This window comes from Ciona intestinalis, chromosome 1 (genome assembly GCF_000224145.3).
Source record: "Ciona intestinalis chromosome 1, KH, whole genome shotgun sequence".
Classification (NCBI taxonomy): Eukaryota; Metazoa; Chordata; class Ascidiacea; order Phlebobranchia; family Cionidae; genus Ciona; species Ciona intestinalis.
The window spans coordinates 862,463-878,662 of record NC_020166.2 but is presented as its reverse complement, the minus strand read 5'-3'; the positions used below and the strand labels follow the sequence as shown (position 1 = coordinate 878,662).

General features: G+C 35.0%; 3 protein-coding genes across 3 annotated transcripts in view; 1 reads left to right on the top strand and 2 right to left on the bottom strand.

Annotated features, from left to right (window-relative positions):
* Window positions 1-9,405, top strand: part of LOC100182717 (protein timeless homolog) — a 13,885-nt gene extending 4,480 nt beyond the window's left edge. The window contains exons 10-27 of the mRNA XM_018816784.2: window positions 2-82; window positions 693-837; window positions 1,220-1,367; window positions 1,497-1,657; window positions 2,104-2,201; window positions 2,579-2,693; window positions 3,086-3,254; window positions 3,507-3,694; window positions 4,074-4,156; window positions 4,528-4,648; window positions 5,276-5,352; window positions 5,912-6,005; window positions 6,603-6,670; window positions 6,915-6,986; window positions 7,085-7,210; window positions 7,839-7,957; window positions 8,348-8,463; window positions 8,981-9,405. Of these exons, the coding sequence (XP_018672329.1) occupies window positions 2-82; window positions 693-837; window positions 1,220-1,367; window positions 1,497-1,657; window positions 2,104-2,201; window positions 2,579-2,693; window positions 3,086-3,254; window positions 3,507-3,694; window positions 4,074-4,156; window positions 4,528-4,648; window positions 5,276-5,352; window positions 5,912-6,005; window positions 6,603-6,670; window positions 6,915-6,986; window positions 7,085-7,210; window positions 7,839-7,957; window positions 8,348-8,463; window positions 8,981-9,044 (2,045 nt within the window). The 3' untranslated portion in view covers window positions 9,045-9,405. The remainder of the gene's footprint in view (window position 1; window positions 83-692; window positions 838-1,219; window positions 1,368-1,496; window positions 1,658-2,103; window positions 2,202-2,578; window positions 2,694-3,085; window positions 3,255-3,506; window positions 3,695-4,073; window positions 4,157-4,527; window positions 4,649-5,275; window positions 5,353-5,911; window positions 6,006-6,602; window positions 6,671-6,914; window positions 6,987-7,084; window positions 7,211-7,838; window positions 7,958-8,347; window positions 8,464-8,980) is intronic.
* On the bottom strand, window positions 9,219-12,381 carry LOC104266793. Its single transcript, XM_018811244.2, has 5 exons — window positions 12,258-12,381; window positions 11,543-11,621; window positions 11,203-11,321; window positions 11,029-11,106; window positions 9,219-10,918 (listed from the first exon to the last, which is right to left on the bottom strand). Exons 4-5 carry the CDS (start codon window positions 11,069-11,071, stop codon window positions 10,080-10,082), a joined length of 882 nt encoding a protein of 293 aa, XP_018666789.1. The 5' UTR covers window positions 11,072-11,106; window positions 11,203-11,321; window positions 11,543-11,621; window positions 12,258-12,381; the 3' UTR covers window positions 9,219-10,079.
* Window positions 12,382-12,808: 427 nt separating this feature from the next.
* LOC104266830 (somatostatin receptor type 5-like) overlaps window positions 12,809-16,200 on the bottom strand; it is a 12,759-nt gene continuing 9,367 nt past the window's right edge. Inside the window, exons 9-12 of the mRNA XM_018811148.2 lie at window positions 15,490-15,612; window positions 15,138-15,199; window positions 13,927-13,993; window positions 12,809-12,964 (exon numbers count right to left, since the gene is read on the bottom strand). Coding sequence (XP_018666693.1) covers window positions 12,941-12,964; window positions 13,927-13,993; window positions 15,138-15,199; window positions 15,490-15,612 — 276 coding nt within the window. The 3' untranslated portion in view covers window positions 12,809-12,940. The remainder of the gene's footprint in view (window positions 12,965-13,926; window positions 13,994-15,137; window positions 15,200-15,489; window positions 15,613-16,200) is intronic.

The window sequence follows — 16,200 nt, the reverse complement described above, 5'->3', positions numbered from 1 at the left end:
TTATCACGAGTCCTGATGACTGTCCACACGATGGAACAAGCGAACGACACTTCGTTGAAAGAAGCGTCGAAAGTTATTTTAAGTAAGATTTTCATTTTTTAAACATTTTTAAACTCGTAGAGTTTTGTTAATTTTTTTTCATTTTTTTTAAACGCGCTGGTATAACGCATATTCACACTAAATTTATAGCCATACATAAAAAATGAAAAAATCCCCTCCCCAAAAAACAGAAATACCATACTTGGTAACTCGTAAGCTGATATGAGGTGTACGAACACCTGTGTTATAACAACTGTTGTTTTCCGGCCATGCGAGGATAAAATAAGTTAGATTCATTCACTTTACTTAAAGTAGTAGATGGGGAAAACTAACAAATATAACATTATGTTGGGTAATGGTCCAACTCTGGCCTAAATCCCAGGTCCCATTACATGTTACGCTGTAGAACCTCACCCATATATAATAGAATGTGCATATACAATGTTGGGGTAATGGGCAACTCTGGCCTAAATCCCAGGTCTCATGGCATGTTACACTGTAGAACCTCACCCATATATAATAGAATGTGCATATACAATGTTGGGGTAATGGGCAACTCTGTCCTAAATTCCAGGTCCCATGGCATGTTACGCTGTAGAAACTGACCCATATAGAGTAGAACAATACTAACTACAATAATAATTTATCAACAGATAATATCTTCTATGTGGTCGAATACAGAGAAATATTTCTAACTTTGCTTCGAAAATTTGACGAAAGGAAACAAACTCGTGGTTTCCTGAAAGATGTCGTCAAAGCGACTCATTTGTTTCTAAAAATGTTTGAAAATTATTGCAAGTTAGTTTGTTTTATTATTTTCTATAAAAATATTTGATGTAGTAATAACTGACTTTAGTTTTTGCTGTTACCTGTGTTAGAAAAAAAAAAAATCCAAAATTTGTTTAGCTGAATATTTGGCCTGCCAGTGCTATTTTAGATTAGATATCTCACTGCTTAGTGTGACTTTACTTTTGTATAATGCTCCTCAAATAAATTTAAATTTCTCTATAAAACATTTTTTTAAGAAAATAGACCTATATATAGTAATTTTTTTACACAATTTAATTTTTTGATTTAGATAATTTTTACAAATATTTAGAATGTTTTTTAGAATTTGCTTAATTTAAGAGAAAATAGGACTAAGGTAATATTTTCTATTTTTTTATTTTTTTATTTGCAGAGATAACACAGTGGTTGTTGAGAAGAGAATTCGAAGCAAGAAGAAAAAGAAAAAAGCAAAGAAACCGATAGGAGAGAATAATTTAACAGAAGAAGAAAGAGCATTAAAGTGGGGGGAAGTCCAAACGGAACTTAGAGAATTTCTGCAGGTTTTTACTAAAAGACTAAAAAATATTAAAACTTACATTTAAAAACACTTTAAATTAAAAACTTCCAAAAAACTATTAGTGTTATATTTCCAAATCTTACATATTTCTACCCATAATGCACTTGAACAGGAAACTTCCCCGGCAACTTCTGAAATTCTCGCAGCGGACATTTTTGATCCCACATCTGATCAAACAGAAGAGGAGCAACAGCGCACCACGGTGGTGAAAATACAGCGATATATTCACGCTGGTCGGTGTAGCGAGGCAGTAAGCACGCTGCGAGTAGCAAGGTAGGAAAAATTTCAGGATATTTTTACAAGTTATTTTTATAGACGCCTGTTATTTGGAAAATTATTGCTCTTACAAAAATATAAGTTTCATAAAATGCAAGTAAATATAAATTTCAGTGTATAATATTTTTTTATTTTCATAAATGGATAATTGCAAAAGCACCACACCTGTATATATTTCCAAAAGTTCTGGTCTTCAAAGTCACAAAAATAATATTCTCTTTGCCTATTAAAACCGCACCCGGCACAAATGCAAGTGGCCAGCCTTCTATATTAGGTCCCCATTTAAAATTGTCATTTATTTTCATGTAGGCTAAAAAAATATAAATTTATGAATGATATTTTTTTATTTTTATAAATGGGTAAATGCAAAGTTAGCCTTTGATTCTATTAACCCCCATTTAATAAGGTGGGTGAACCCCATTTAAATTAATGAATATCTTCAGGGAACTATGGCCAGAGAAGCAAATATTTGGTTCGGCCACAATGACTTCAGATGAAGAACTCACTTCATTACAAGAAGTTTGCCTCGCGGATCTTACAAGTTAGTTTAACACTTGCAGCTGAATGTTAGTTTAATAATAATGAATGAATTTGACTTTTATTTTCCCGCAGTGGCGTAATGACAGTCATTATACTTATAACATGGGTGTTTTTATATATTCTAATAAGTATAATATTAATAACTGGGTAGTGGATACATTCCAATAATATTTATAATAATAAATTTAACTTATTTTTCCTTGCATGGCGGTGTTTAAAATACCCTATTAAAAAGTTGGTTTTAAGTCTGTGTATTTCAAATTTAAAAAATAGATATGTTTTTGATGGAGACAGAAAAAAAATATTTTTTAGATATTTAAAAATATTCTTTTATTTAGGGGGAAAAATAATGTTTTTTGTTTAATTTTATTTTTTTAGGTGTAGCTGCTCCTCAGGATAATGAAGAGAGTGAAGAAGAGGAGAGTGATGAGGAGGTTCTCCCTCCTCCCAGGAGCACGGAGGTGGAATTCAACTACCAGGACTACTTGAAAAAGTGAGTTGCATCAGTTGATAATCTTTGTCCAGAGCATACACTGTTCATACAAACAACGTACATAAGTGGTCTGGTTGTTGCTGTTGTGATAATTGGCCAAATCTGACACTAAATCCCAGGTCCTCGACAAATACGTAATTCACATAGACGGAATAGGGTAGAGTGCTCCAACCCAGTAATCTGTTATGGGATGTCCAAACATGAAATATCAATGAAATTAAAAAGACAATCACCTACAAAGTTACATGCATGGTAACTTGTAAGCAGGCATGAGGTGTATGAAACAGAACACTCGTGCCAGCTTATGTTATAAGGACTGTAGTATTCATGTGGTAACACAATCGTTTCTGCCCCGCCACATAAGGGTAAATAAGTTACATTCATCCTCCCAGGTTTGCGGATTCTCGTATCATGGTCCAATATGTTCGTTTACTCAAGGAATTTGATCAAAACGACGAACACGTGAATCACTGTTTGGTTAAAATGCTCCACAGAGTAGGGTTTACACTCAAGATGTACGGACTTCTGTTCCATGTCTCTTTATTCCGGGTGTTTCAGAAGGTAAACTTTGAAATAAGATGTGTTAATGTATATGACATTGCACCTCAACTTTTTAAACAGGGGTGACATTAGTGGCCTAGTTTTACACCTAACGCAGCTTTTCCCAGAATCAAAAGCAGAGCCAAAGTATGTTGCATTCACCACATTAATCAATGAGGTTCCTTGTTTGACAACTATGGGTATCCCTTGCAAAATACTAAGGATAGCTTGCACACCCTGTACCATAAATAACACCATTGTTTATGGTTACAGGTTAACGCATCAGTGAGCACCAAATCCTCTAAAGAGCTCGTCACGTTTGCTCGTTGGCTGCTTTCAAAGTTCCACGAGGTGGCAGCAAGGAACCCAACACTTTTCATGGAGATGTTATTCTGGAAACAATCAGCCGCAGAGGTTTATGATGTCACAGAAGGATATGGCTCCTTCTCCTCAGTGCAGGGGTGGGTAAAAAATAAAAATTCCACAAAGTTATATATTTACAAAGTTACATTCCAACAAAGATACACGTGTTTCCTTGAATAAGACACTTAAGCAGCTGCTCCCACTCAGAATCTAATTTTTGCTCCCACTCTGTTATGGGATAAAAGTCTAAATTCGTAAAATGTCAGCCGTATATTACAAATATATGGCTGCCCAAAAATAATTCCCCACGAAGATATATGTAGTAACTCGTTAGGGCACGAGGTGTATGAAACAAAACTGTGTTTTAACAATTGTTGCCCGGCCATGCAAATGATATATTTTTACAAGTTACATTCATTCATTCAAAGTTTTTATTTCCATTTTTCTATATAATTAATTTAATATTTTAATTCTCAGAAAATCAGCGAAAGTTGTTTGGACCGACGATGAGGTGGCTGAACTCACAGAGTTGTTTCATAAATACAAGGACCAAGATATTGGTAAGTCTGCTTCTTTATCTTTTATGTTCAAACTAAATGATCTGTTTGTGTACATTCATAGAATAGATTCTGTATGTGACTCATATTTCTTGTATGTTATAGTTAAAACACAAACATGCTACAAGTTGAACAGTTTGTAATCCATCTTACACAATTACTCCAACCCAGCGGTCACTAATAGGTTGTTCAAATTATCAGCCATACATAAAAAAAAAACAAAACAACCACCCACAAAGTTGCTTACATGGTAACTCGTAAGCATGCACCAGGTGTATGAAACAGAACATCTGTGTTATAACCACTGTCGTTTTCCTGCCACGCTAGAATAAAGCAAGTTACATTTATCTCATGGTATATCCTGTTATATCCAGATACAGTAGATGGAATATTATCCGATATCAGCAATGATTCAAGATCAAGACTCCAGGTTTGTAAACAACTCGTAAGACAAGGTCTTGCTCAAAGTATGGCTGAACTCAAGAAAGCTAAGGGGTAAGTTGGGTTAAAATATTGTTACTATATAGTAGGGTGGGGGAATACAGGACACATTTAGCACATAATATCCAAATATCGTGATCATGTTTTTAACAATTAACAACGGTCTATTGTGAGGTTGCGGAGTTGTGAGGTTGCGGTTTTATAATTCTTTGCATGTTTTTTTGTTTACTACCTAATGGGGCGAAAAAATAGAATAAAAGTATGCTTTCCTTTATGCGAGTGTTATTTAAGAGTTCTGCCTTTATGCGAGTGTTATTTAAGAATGAAAAGAAGGAAATCAACAGTAAAACAACAGTTGTTAAAATATGTGGCTGTTGCACCCAAAAATATTGGGGTTATAAAATATTTTCTATACATCACATTATAATTTTTTGTTGCTTTATCTCAAACTTTAATCCCTGGTGATGTCCAAACATCAGCATCTTCTCTGACTGTTTAATTTAACATTGTCTCTGACTGTTTAATTTAACTTTTATAAAATAAAAGTTAATGCTTTGATCTTGTATTTTAATTTTATACAGAATTAAAGTGTTTCCACGATATAACTTTAAAATCAATATCTTACGTTTTATTTTTACAAGCTCAATTTTTTCCATCTTGTAATATTCAAATATTTCACAGAACAAAGTCAGTTGCATGGAGGGAGGACGATGTGAATGAACTTAAGATATTGGTGGAGGAATTTAAAAGCTCTAGTGGTATGTTGGTTTATTCCTATGCGTTTATTATTATATGTTTATTTCTATGCTGTTATTTCTGCAACTAATAAATTCTGGGAATCTGACCCTGATCTGGTGCTCATAGAATTAAACGATTCTTGTGAAAAGAAATACAGTTAGGATCTGGTGCGACGAAAATGTAATAGACAAAAATCAAGTCCAGCCAATGGTTTAAACATGGGATAGGTTGGACTTGGTTTTGTCTGTTATGTTTTGTCGCACCAGATCCTTACTATATATTCCTATGTTTTTATGTTTGACTCAAACTGTATGGTATAGCATTGTTAAAATTCAAATAACTTTATTGTTTTGCCCTTGAATCCCCTTTTTTGGTTTTTTTCTAAGTAACATAATCTTATCTGTTAATATTGAAAAGATAAATTAAATTCTGTGTTATATTAAATTAGTTAAAGTGTACAAACTTTCACTTAGCAATATTTATTTTTATAAATGACTTTAACGCGCCCCAAATATAAAACACAATTTCATTTTGTCTAAAATATTACAACAACTAATATTAATCCATCTTTTCCGCCAGACCCAATTGGAAACATTTTACAGATGATGAGTAACAAGAAACCACGTGCAACTGTCATCAATAAAGTTCTTGCTCTTGGTTTAGTCAATGACAGGTGACTTATATCTCCACAGCTTTAAACTTTTAGTATTGTAAAACTAACATACAGCAGGGTGGGAACACCTTATCATTCTGTTTTCTCACCACATTTAGTAGTAAACAAAGAACATTTAAAGAAATATAAAACTGTATTCTCACTACTCCCATAGACCGTTGTTAATTGTTTAAAACACGATCAGGATATTTTGGAAATTAAGGTGTCTCATCTTCCCCCATCTTACTATATCTATGTCTTTTAGTGTTTAAAGTTCATATATTTAAGTGTTTTTATTCCTGATACAGTGGTTAGCTCTAAGTAAAAAAATGTGGATTTGAAGTTGGCCGCTGCTACCATTGTGGGCGTATGTGTCATTGGGCAAGACACTTAACAGTAATAGCTCCAACCCAGTGGTTATTTATGTGTTGTTTCACTTCAGCCATACATTAAAATAAAAACAAAAATTAGGCACTCACAAAGTTACATACAGGGTAACTTGTAAGTGGGCACAAGGTGTATGAAACAAAACACCCGTTTTAACGACTTTCGTGCCTTGCCATGTAAGAATGAGTAAGTTACATTCACTTATTCTTGTTTTTTCTATTTTTTATTCAGAAAAGAGCTTCATAAGAAAAGGAAAACGACACCAAGAAACAACAAACAAGCTGAACCAATGCATATTGGTTTGAAACATTAATATTTTATTTAAGTTGTGGCTCTAAGGCTTAAATATTTTTTCCGGCTAATTGGTCCTGTTTTACCTAGACATTGGCAACATTTATAAAAAACAGTTGAAAGAGAATTGTATTTAAACCACAGCATTAACTTATCAATGTTTTTTTTTTTTTTTTTAAAGGGTAGGGATGGCGCGAACGCAACTTATCAATATTTAACGTAAGTTTTAGTTTTGACTCACAACTCCCTCAGGTGGTCGGAGCGATTCCGAAGATGAACCTTCAGCGTTATCCAGTGATGACGACAGTGAAGTTGACGAGACAGGTTAAAACATTGAAAAATTAAAAAAAACATATTTTACAAAAATAATAAAAAATTTGTTTACAAAATTAAAAATAATTATTTACAGTTTTCTTGTTTAGTTTCAGCTGAGCGATGTAGCAGTCTGATCCGAGACTATTGTAACCATGGTGATGAAGATTGTGTTGCTTGGATACAAACAAGTTTGAAAAGTGCTCTCGAAGATAGAGGTGGTTTAAATAATGATGGTGAGCTATTTAATTTTTTTTTTATTTAAATTGAGGTGTTTAGTTTCAAACTGAATTATGGGGGTGGGAACCTTGGCGGGAAAACCAACATAACGTAATTCCTTTGTTGCAAAATAAGCTGTAATGTCATGTGGAGAATGTAAATATTTTGGGTTGTATAGTATTGTACACCTCTGCTTGTATAATATTGTCATTGCTCTATCCTTGCCCGAGCTGTCAAGGGAAGATCTCCATTACCATTAAGAGCCTTGTCGCCCACTTTGTGAAAGCAACCGGCTTTAACATCTGGTGAAGTTGTATCACCCTGGGTGTCGGGGTAATGGGCCTACTTTGGCTTAAGTCTTAGGTTCCCTGGCATTTTAGAACCTTCCCTAATAGAATAATGTCATGTATGAACGAATAAATGTAACTTATCCTTGCGTGGCTGGAAAACGACAGTATATATACAACGGGTGTTCCGGTTTATACACCTCGTTTTACCGCACAACCTATTAGCTTAGTTTAAAGCTAAACAATATTCCCCTTTTCAAGAATCATAGTGTTGTATACATATTTCATCACTGTTAATAATACAAGTGTCGTCATATACATACATCGATACATATTCACTGTATTAAAACACTCACAGAGACAGCTGAACCAGTTCCACTTGTGCCCGTCACTGAAGAACAAGAATCTGCACTTGACGATCGTCACTTTAAAAAGTTGCTCAAATTGTTAGGACTCCAACCACCAGATAACGAACAAGTATATGAACTGGCCACATAAGACCTTTAACTTGTATTATGAATAAATGAATGATGAATGTAACTTATTTATCTTTTCGTGGCCGGAAAACGACAGTCGTTAAACACGTGTGTTCTGTTTCATACACCTCGTGCTAGCTTACGAGTTACCACGAATGTAACTTACTTTATCCTCGGGGGGGCTGGGAAACGACAGTCGTTAAACACAGGTGTTCATACACCTCGTGCCAGCTTACGAGTTACCAAGTATGCTACTTTGTGGGTGATTCTTATTATAGACTTATTTGGCTTCTATTAAATTTTATTTCAAGCAAGTACAAATTGAATTAACACTTTTATATCAGAGGAGAGAAAAAATGTATGTAAAAATTTCCATTTTCCCGAATTTCAGGAACGCTATTGGAGGATCCCTGGTTCCATGTCTCCAATCAAAATCGAAGATTCAATTTTAAAGTTGAAACCAACAACCAATAAGAGGCAACGAATGCCTTCAACATCATCGGAGAGGTATTATTGTTTTTTGGCCAAGTTTTATTGTTAGATTTCAGATGAGTAAAGTTATTTCAGAAGCATTAGATCAGGCTTATTTTAGATTAATGAGTTTATTCCTTTGGTGTAAAAATGCAAGTTTTATTATTTTGAAAAATGAAGATCTCTAATAAAGTCTCTGTGTTCAGTGGACATTGGCATAATGGAATACATTGTTGTGTCACAGAATCAATTTCTACATTAGATTAAACTATGCCTGGTAGCAAAATCAGCAGGATGTACTTTTACATTGTTTGCCCTACGGCAGGTTTTAAAACTTAATTTACCCAATTTATGTTTGAATTTGCAAGGAGAGAAATAATAAAAAGGGGTTTTTAGTTATCGGTATAACTATATATGAGCAGCAGAGCTGGTAAGTCTAAATTAATTTAAATGTTGGTTGTGTTTAGTATTACCCAAATTTAAAAAAAATGTGAGGTATATTTTTTATTGTGCATCACTGGTGCTTTTTACTTGAAAACACTGTTATTTTTAGTGAAGGGGAAATTCAGCCAAGTGAAAAGAAGCAACGGAGGCTGGTTATTGATGACGATGAATAACATTGTGTTGGTTGATGGTCTTGTATATCCTCTAACTAGTTGTCAAGAGAAGATAACACTTTATTAGAAGAAGGAAAAAAAGAGAACTTTTTTTTACAAAACAGTAGGAGATAATGTATTTTCTTTTTATTTTGAAAGGATTTATTCCTAGAAAAAGGAAGAAGAGAGAACTGATTTTTTCTCAAAACAATAGAACAAATTATTCTTTCTTTTGTTTTGGAAAAAAAGAAGAGAGAACTTTATATTCTTTTTGAAAAAAGAAGGCAGAAGAAACCCTTTTCTCAACTGTTCTCTTCTATATTCTGTTCTTCCATTTCAACAGCAAGACTCTCACAACCAATGCAATTAAACTGAATGGAAATTTAGATTCAACTCATATGTCATTATTATTATTTCACAGCTTTAACCACGGCATTCTTACCATTTAAATCTGCTTTGACTTTGAAATTGCGCCGAAGCTTAAATGTCTGTCTTAATAAAAGCCGTTGTCGCAATGCTAACTCTAGTTACACGATTCGGAAGAATGTATATTACCGTACATCACACGGATTGATCCTCCAGTGAGTAATCTTTATTTTACAACTACAAACACATGACGTCGAATATAGAATTAATAATATAACACGTAACACATCTAATATAAAACAATATTTGACTATTGTAATGATACAGTAGAGTGCTGGGGGAAGATGGGACACCTTTAGCACATTATATCCAAATATCCTGAACGTGTTTTAAAAAATTAACAATGGTCTATGGGAGTCGTGATGATACGGATTTAAAATTCTTTTACATGTTCTTTTGTTTACTACCAAATAGGACGAGAAAACAGAATGAAAAGGTACTGTAAAACGATTTTTTAAAGGAAACAACTGTATGAAATCTGAAACCGTTTTGTTTTGCATATGTGACTAATATTTTCACATATAAAGTACCAACGTATTACTTAAAGTTGTTTTACAGTTAACGATACTTTGATGTACATTGTGGACCTTGTAATAAAGATAACAGAATATTATTTCAGCATGTTTTATATTAGAATTGTGAAATTAGTTGTTTCGCTTGTTCAAACATTTGTAAGCTTTCTTCTTTTAATTCAGTACCAGTAATTTCGTGTATTTTTGGCAGCATTGACTCCATCTCGCTAAAAAAGTGCTTTGCCTCAACGAATTTCTTCGATTCGCGAGATATCATGAACCTCGAGTATAAAAGCATAACTTTCATAAAAGTTTTTTCGTCAACATCGTTTAAACGCACGATGGCCGTCTCGGCTTCTTCACTGTATTTCAAACAAGAACTGAATTTTCCGATCATACGGAATACATTTATACACATGAGCATTACAAGCATCCATTGAACCAAGTTTTGATCATCAGGAGCTTCCTGACCTCGTCGTGAGCAAGAGATTAAGTCTTCAACTAACTGATTCGCATCATCGTAATAGTATTTCTTATCAACTAACTGATTCGCATCATCGTATTTGTATATCGTGATAAGATTTAGTAACCCGATCGCTGCTTTCTTACTTGGGTCCAACTGCTGCTCCACCTTTTGAATTCCTTTTATAAGACCAACGAATATTTGCATCAGGAACAGACTGCATTTCACCCACTTTTGTTCAGCAAATCTTTTAGCAACGAGAGCCAGATCTTCTGCGCACTTGGGTTCACATTGTGGTCCTCCCCGTAAAATCTTAACACCTCGCTGAAAATAACTTTCACCCTCACCTACGTCACCAGCCACTATGCAGCAAAATGAGAGTTTTAGCAACAAAGCGGCAAAACGTGACGTCTGTTCAGGTGTTTCAATCAGTTGCATGAACATCTTGCGCGCCTCGTCGTATCTTTCAACTTTCCAAGACTCTTCTGCGAATTCTGTGGAATTAAGAATTTTTTTAATGAAAAATGTATATGCTTTATACACTTTTATATGTGACTTTAATGTTAAAAAACTGTTTAGGAAAACAAAAAGCAATATGCCATACCTTCAGCAAACAATTTGGCCACGTCTTCGTCATCCAAATGCATTGTCTTGACTTGTTCGCTCACTGGTATGTCACTTGCTGTAAAAACATGTAAAGATACAGATCTACACTCAATAACAACAACTACGAATTCAATGCCAAATTAAACATTTAAATTATCCACGTTCAAAACACCTGTAATACTCGCTGAAGCCTGGTCACTTTGTTTTGGATTTTCCTCCGAAACTTTATCGGTTTTCTTTTCAGTTTGTTTCTGTTCGTTTTCTTTCGGATCCCGGACATCTGATGCTTCCCTTTGTGTAAAAAATATTGTCTACACTTATACTTTATAGAAGCAATACTAATAAACACCATGTCAGGCTACACTAGATTTCAGAGGTTTAGAAAGGGGTATTGTACACCAGTTTGAATATTGTAAAGTTCTATTGTACGTGGTAAACGTACCGTTTTATTAATACTTGTTTTTCTTACATAAATCATAAACATACAACTTTGGTATACATGATGTACTTACCCTATTTTAAAACTAAATCCCTCTTTAATTAACTGGTTGCTCTTAATAGTGTCGGTTTTCAAAATCGCCTTTGCGTCTTCTGTAGATCAAATCAAGTTTTAGCGATAATTTTGTTTGAGATGTAAAAATACAAGTTTTGATTTGGGTCAGATATATATAATAGAGAACTCGTGATATTTTGGCGTAATATGAATATATAGTAAACTAAATTACTTTACAAACAAAAAATAATGTTTTTATTTTGGCCACGTTAGAGTCATTCCAGTGCATCCACTTGGCTTGTTGGCTTATTGTTATGTCATTTGCTGTGAAAACATGTAATGATACAGATCAATTAATGTAACTTACTTTATCCTAACGCGGCCGGAAAACGACAGTCATTGTAACACGGGTGTTCTGTTTCATTCACCTCGTGCCAGATTACGAGTTACCAAGTATGTTACTTTTATTGTAGGTGATATTTTTATGTATTGCTGATAATTTGGTCAACCATTAGTAACCACTGGTTTGAAGCAATTGCCGTTAAGTGTCTTGCCTTGTGTAAGGACACATATGCCCACAATGGTATAGCAGCAATGAGCCTTGAACCCATTACCTCTGGGGTAGAAGCAGGCGCGCTAACCACTTTGGCACGGCGCCGGAGATCTTTACTCAATACCAAAAACTACGAATTCAATGCCAAATAAAACATTTAAATTATCCACGTTCAAAACACCTGTAATACTCGCTGAAGCCTGGTCACTTTGTTTTCGATTTTCCTCCGAAACTTTATCGTTTTTTCCAAGACTCGAACAAGACTCTTCGTTACACCAATAGTTCCGCTTTCGACCACGGTATATCGGAATAAAACAGACTCACAGCGCTCTTTATTACGTCACAAACCAATAGTTCGGCTCTCGACCGTGGCAGTATAACGGGGAACCCCCAGATAATGCTCCCCCGATATTTTAGACAATTTTGTAGCTAACTGTGTCGTTACCGTATGAGATAGCAAGTTCTGATGTTTCTATATATTGTTTATAATTTGTTCGTGTGTTTCCTGATCAATATACACCCAGCGTTTATTTGCCCCAAAGCTGCATTAGCCCGTGAATGATATTTTACGTCCGCATTAAAACTTCGAAACATAAAAAACACGACTACCAAACAACTGGCAAGAGCTACACGAGTAATAAACGCCACGATGTATGGCTTGCGATGCGATGCTTTTAAACGCACCAAGTTTCCCTGACACACGAAGATAAATAAGCGATGATGAAGCTTAAATACAAGATTCAGTGTATTTACATAGGCGACAATACGACTTGTGTAAAGCTAGATAAGCCCACATATCTTTGGATTCTTTGATCAATTCTAATATAGTGAAGCTCATGAAATGGAGTCACAGTATGGATAGTTTCATAATCGAACCTCATGGTTTTCCTGGATAAACATAAAACATAAATGAATGATCGAATGTATCTTTTTTGACTTTGTGTGACTGTGCAACGACAATCATTTCAACACGGGTGTTCTGTTTCATACACCTCATGCCCGCTTACGAGTTACCATGTATGTACTTATTTACCTTCGCCTTGTGGGGCAAGGACAATCGTTACAACACTGGTGACCTTTTTCATACATCAGTAACCGTATACACGAGTTACCACGAATGTTTGACTTTGTGGGCGATTATTATTATTTTTGAAGCTTAAATTTCAATTCAGACAACAACCTATATAAGGACCTTTAGTTTGGAGCAATTGCCGTTAAATGCCGTATTGGCCCAAGGACACATATTCGCACAATGTTACACAATTCCCGTAATGGGGTCCCCGAACCTCTGGCCAGAGGCAGGTGAGCTAACCACTGTGCCATGATGCCAGGGATCCGATTGACATAGGTTTCTAGGTATTGGGGCAATAAGCCAACCCTGACCTAAATTTCGGAACCCCTGGCGTACCCTTAATTCATGTAGTAGGTTGGGGAAAGATGGGACACCTTAGCACATAATATCCAAATATCCTGATCGCGTTTTAAACAATTAACGCCGATCTACGGAAGTTGTGAGAAAAAAATGTTATTTGTTTACTTTTAAATGGTACGAAAAATAGACCCAAAAAGTGTCCCATCTTCCCCCACCCCACCGTATATAGTAGGGTGGGGCACCTTTAGCGCATATTACCCAAACACCCTGATCGTGTTTTAAAAAATTAACAACGGTCTATAGGAGTCGTGAGGATAAGTTTTTTAAATTCTTTGAGTGTTCTTTGTTTACTACCTAATGGGACGGGGAAATCGAATGAAAACGTGTCCTATCTTCCCTCAACCTACTATTATATAGGGAGAAAGAGTGACCCATCTTCTCCCACCCCTATTTTAGTAAAATATAATACACCACCTACTTCAGTTGATGTCGGTGTCAGGTTTTGGAAAACTGTTTCTTTCTCTGCTAATTCCCCGTTTGTTGTCCTGAAGTAATAAAAAAATTTTAGAAAACTAGTTGAGTTCTATAATTGAGTGAAATAAATGAAATTTATTTCGTCTCTTCGGTCACGATAACGAAGAACAAGAGTTGACAAAAGCGAAAAGACGGGTAGTAACGGTAAAACAACAGTTGTTAAAACGCGCTTATTGATAAAAAAGAAAGACATAATGCTTTGGATAAAAGGAGTGACCGTTACAATAAATTGATGCAGTTAATGCACTGCTCTAAAGCTATACGTTTATATTAATATCATCATATATATGGATCATGCAAGGGCTAACTTATTACTTTTGTGTTCTATCCTTATATAGGCCTGTTTAGGTTCAACAGCCACGCCCTTTCGTCTATGGGAGTCGTGAGGAAACGGTTTTATAATTATTTGAATGTTCTTCGTTTTAACTTCCAAATGAGACGAGAAAATAGAACGAAAAAGTGTCCCATCTTTTTCCACTCTGCTATATTTTATTTTGACTAACCTATTTTTCACTCGGAGAAAACATCTTATTTTATAATTTAAACCGTATATTTAAATGTTACATTTTTAATGTTTGGTGTGCAATGCAATGACATCAACCCGAACAAGGTTCGATAAATCAACTGGCAGATGTTTTAACCTTAATTTAGCAGACTGTAGTCAAAAGAAACAATGAGAAAAACACACAGACATCTGCACATGACAAACCCAACAAAAAACATATTATTAATTATGACTTCGTTTTTGTTGATGGATTTTTTCCAGACTGTGTCTTATTAGTCAGATTAGAATTAAAATTTCCAATTATTGTTTTTCTGTCAGCAGCTGTTTCCTTTATATTTGACATTTTAAGTAACAATTGGTATATATAGTAACTCTGGGTAAGATGGGTTTTATTCTCTTTACTCGTCCCATTTGGTAGTAAACAAGGAAAATCTATACAAGTATATAACCGTAGCCTTACGACTCTAAACGAGCGTTGTTAATTGTTAAAAACACGATCAGTGAATATACGGTATCCCATCTTACCCCACAGTACTATATACCTTACACAAACTTAACAATAAAGTATAAAGTATAGTTATCCCATCTTGCCCCACAGTACTATATACCTTACACAAACTTAACAATAAAGTAAAGTTATCCCAACTTACCCCACTAACATCGACTGCTCAGCCCCTTCCTCTATCACGCGACAGTTGTGATCAGTTCTCCCCTGCCAAAACTTATTGTTAGAACTCTAAAAGCATAACTATAACCGTTAAACGACAGGCGTAATATTTCTCCAGGAAAGTTGAAAATGGTGCTGTACATTTGTAGATTATTTTCATTGTGTCTGGTAGCAGAAATAACAAAAACATCTAAACGACTCATTTGGTACAAAAACGTAATGTAGTTTCGGAGTTTTGTCTGCTATCAGAGGATGTTCGTACCAAATGCGCTGTTAAGATATTATTAACGTAATATTCGGTAGAAGAAGTAACAGAAAAAATAATACTTCACCACCTTGCTTTTCGGGTTCTTGCGGCCAGACATTCGTATCTTAAACGATTTTCTGCTCGTTAAGAATCGATTCGCAAGGTCCTCGCCACAGCATCGTTTGGCATTCCAATGCACCATCTCTGTCAGCTGATAAAAATATCTTGTGTATTAAAAACTCACCCCCAAAATAATCACTCACATATTTACATGAGCGGAGACTTGTAAGCGGGCATGAGGGGTATAAAACAGAGCACCTGTTTGTCATAACCGCCACGAAAGTTATACAACAAGTTACATTCATTTATTATATTTTATGCCCTATAGAGTCTATGTTATGTACTACGTGTGTATGAGTCCTACGGCGAGGTATCCCAGGACATATGAGATTTAAATTGAGAGTTTGAATACTTTTTGTTAACCACCAGAAGGGAAGTGAAAATGGAATGAAAATGAGTCTCATCTTCCCCCACCCTACCATAACTATAAATATCAAAAATTAAAATCCAACACACGAAGACCATCGATGCTTCACGTTAAAATATTAATGGCCAACTACACACCATTTATTGCACTTAAACTTTCTACTGGCAACGCGTCACGTTTGGGAAACATGGTATTGATTTCCTTTAAAGGCAGGCTTGCTTAATAACAAAATATGGCAGAAATATTAAAGACTTTTTAAGGGTGAAATGCCATTGAACTGCAATGACAGGTTTTGTAATCAGCACTGAAGCT

Excerpts from the sequence above, each read along its gene's own strand:
- LOC104266793 (XM_018811244.2), bottom strand. The coding sequence starts at position 11,071 with ATGCATTTGGATGACGAAGACGTGGCCAAATTGTTTGCTGAAG. Across the intron at positions 10,919-11,028 it reads GGCCAAATTGTTTGCTGAAG|AATTCGCAGAAGAGTCTTGG; the intron begins GTATGGCATATT and ends TTAATTCCACAG.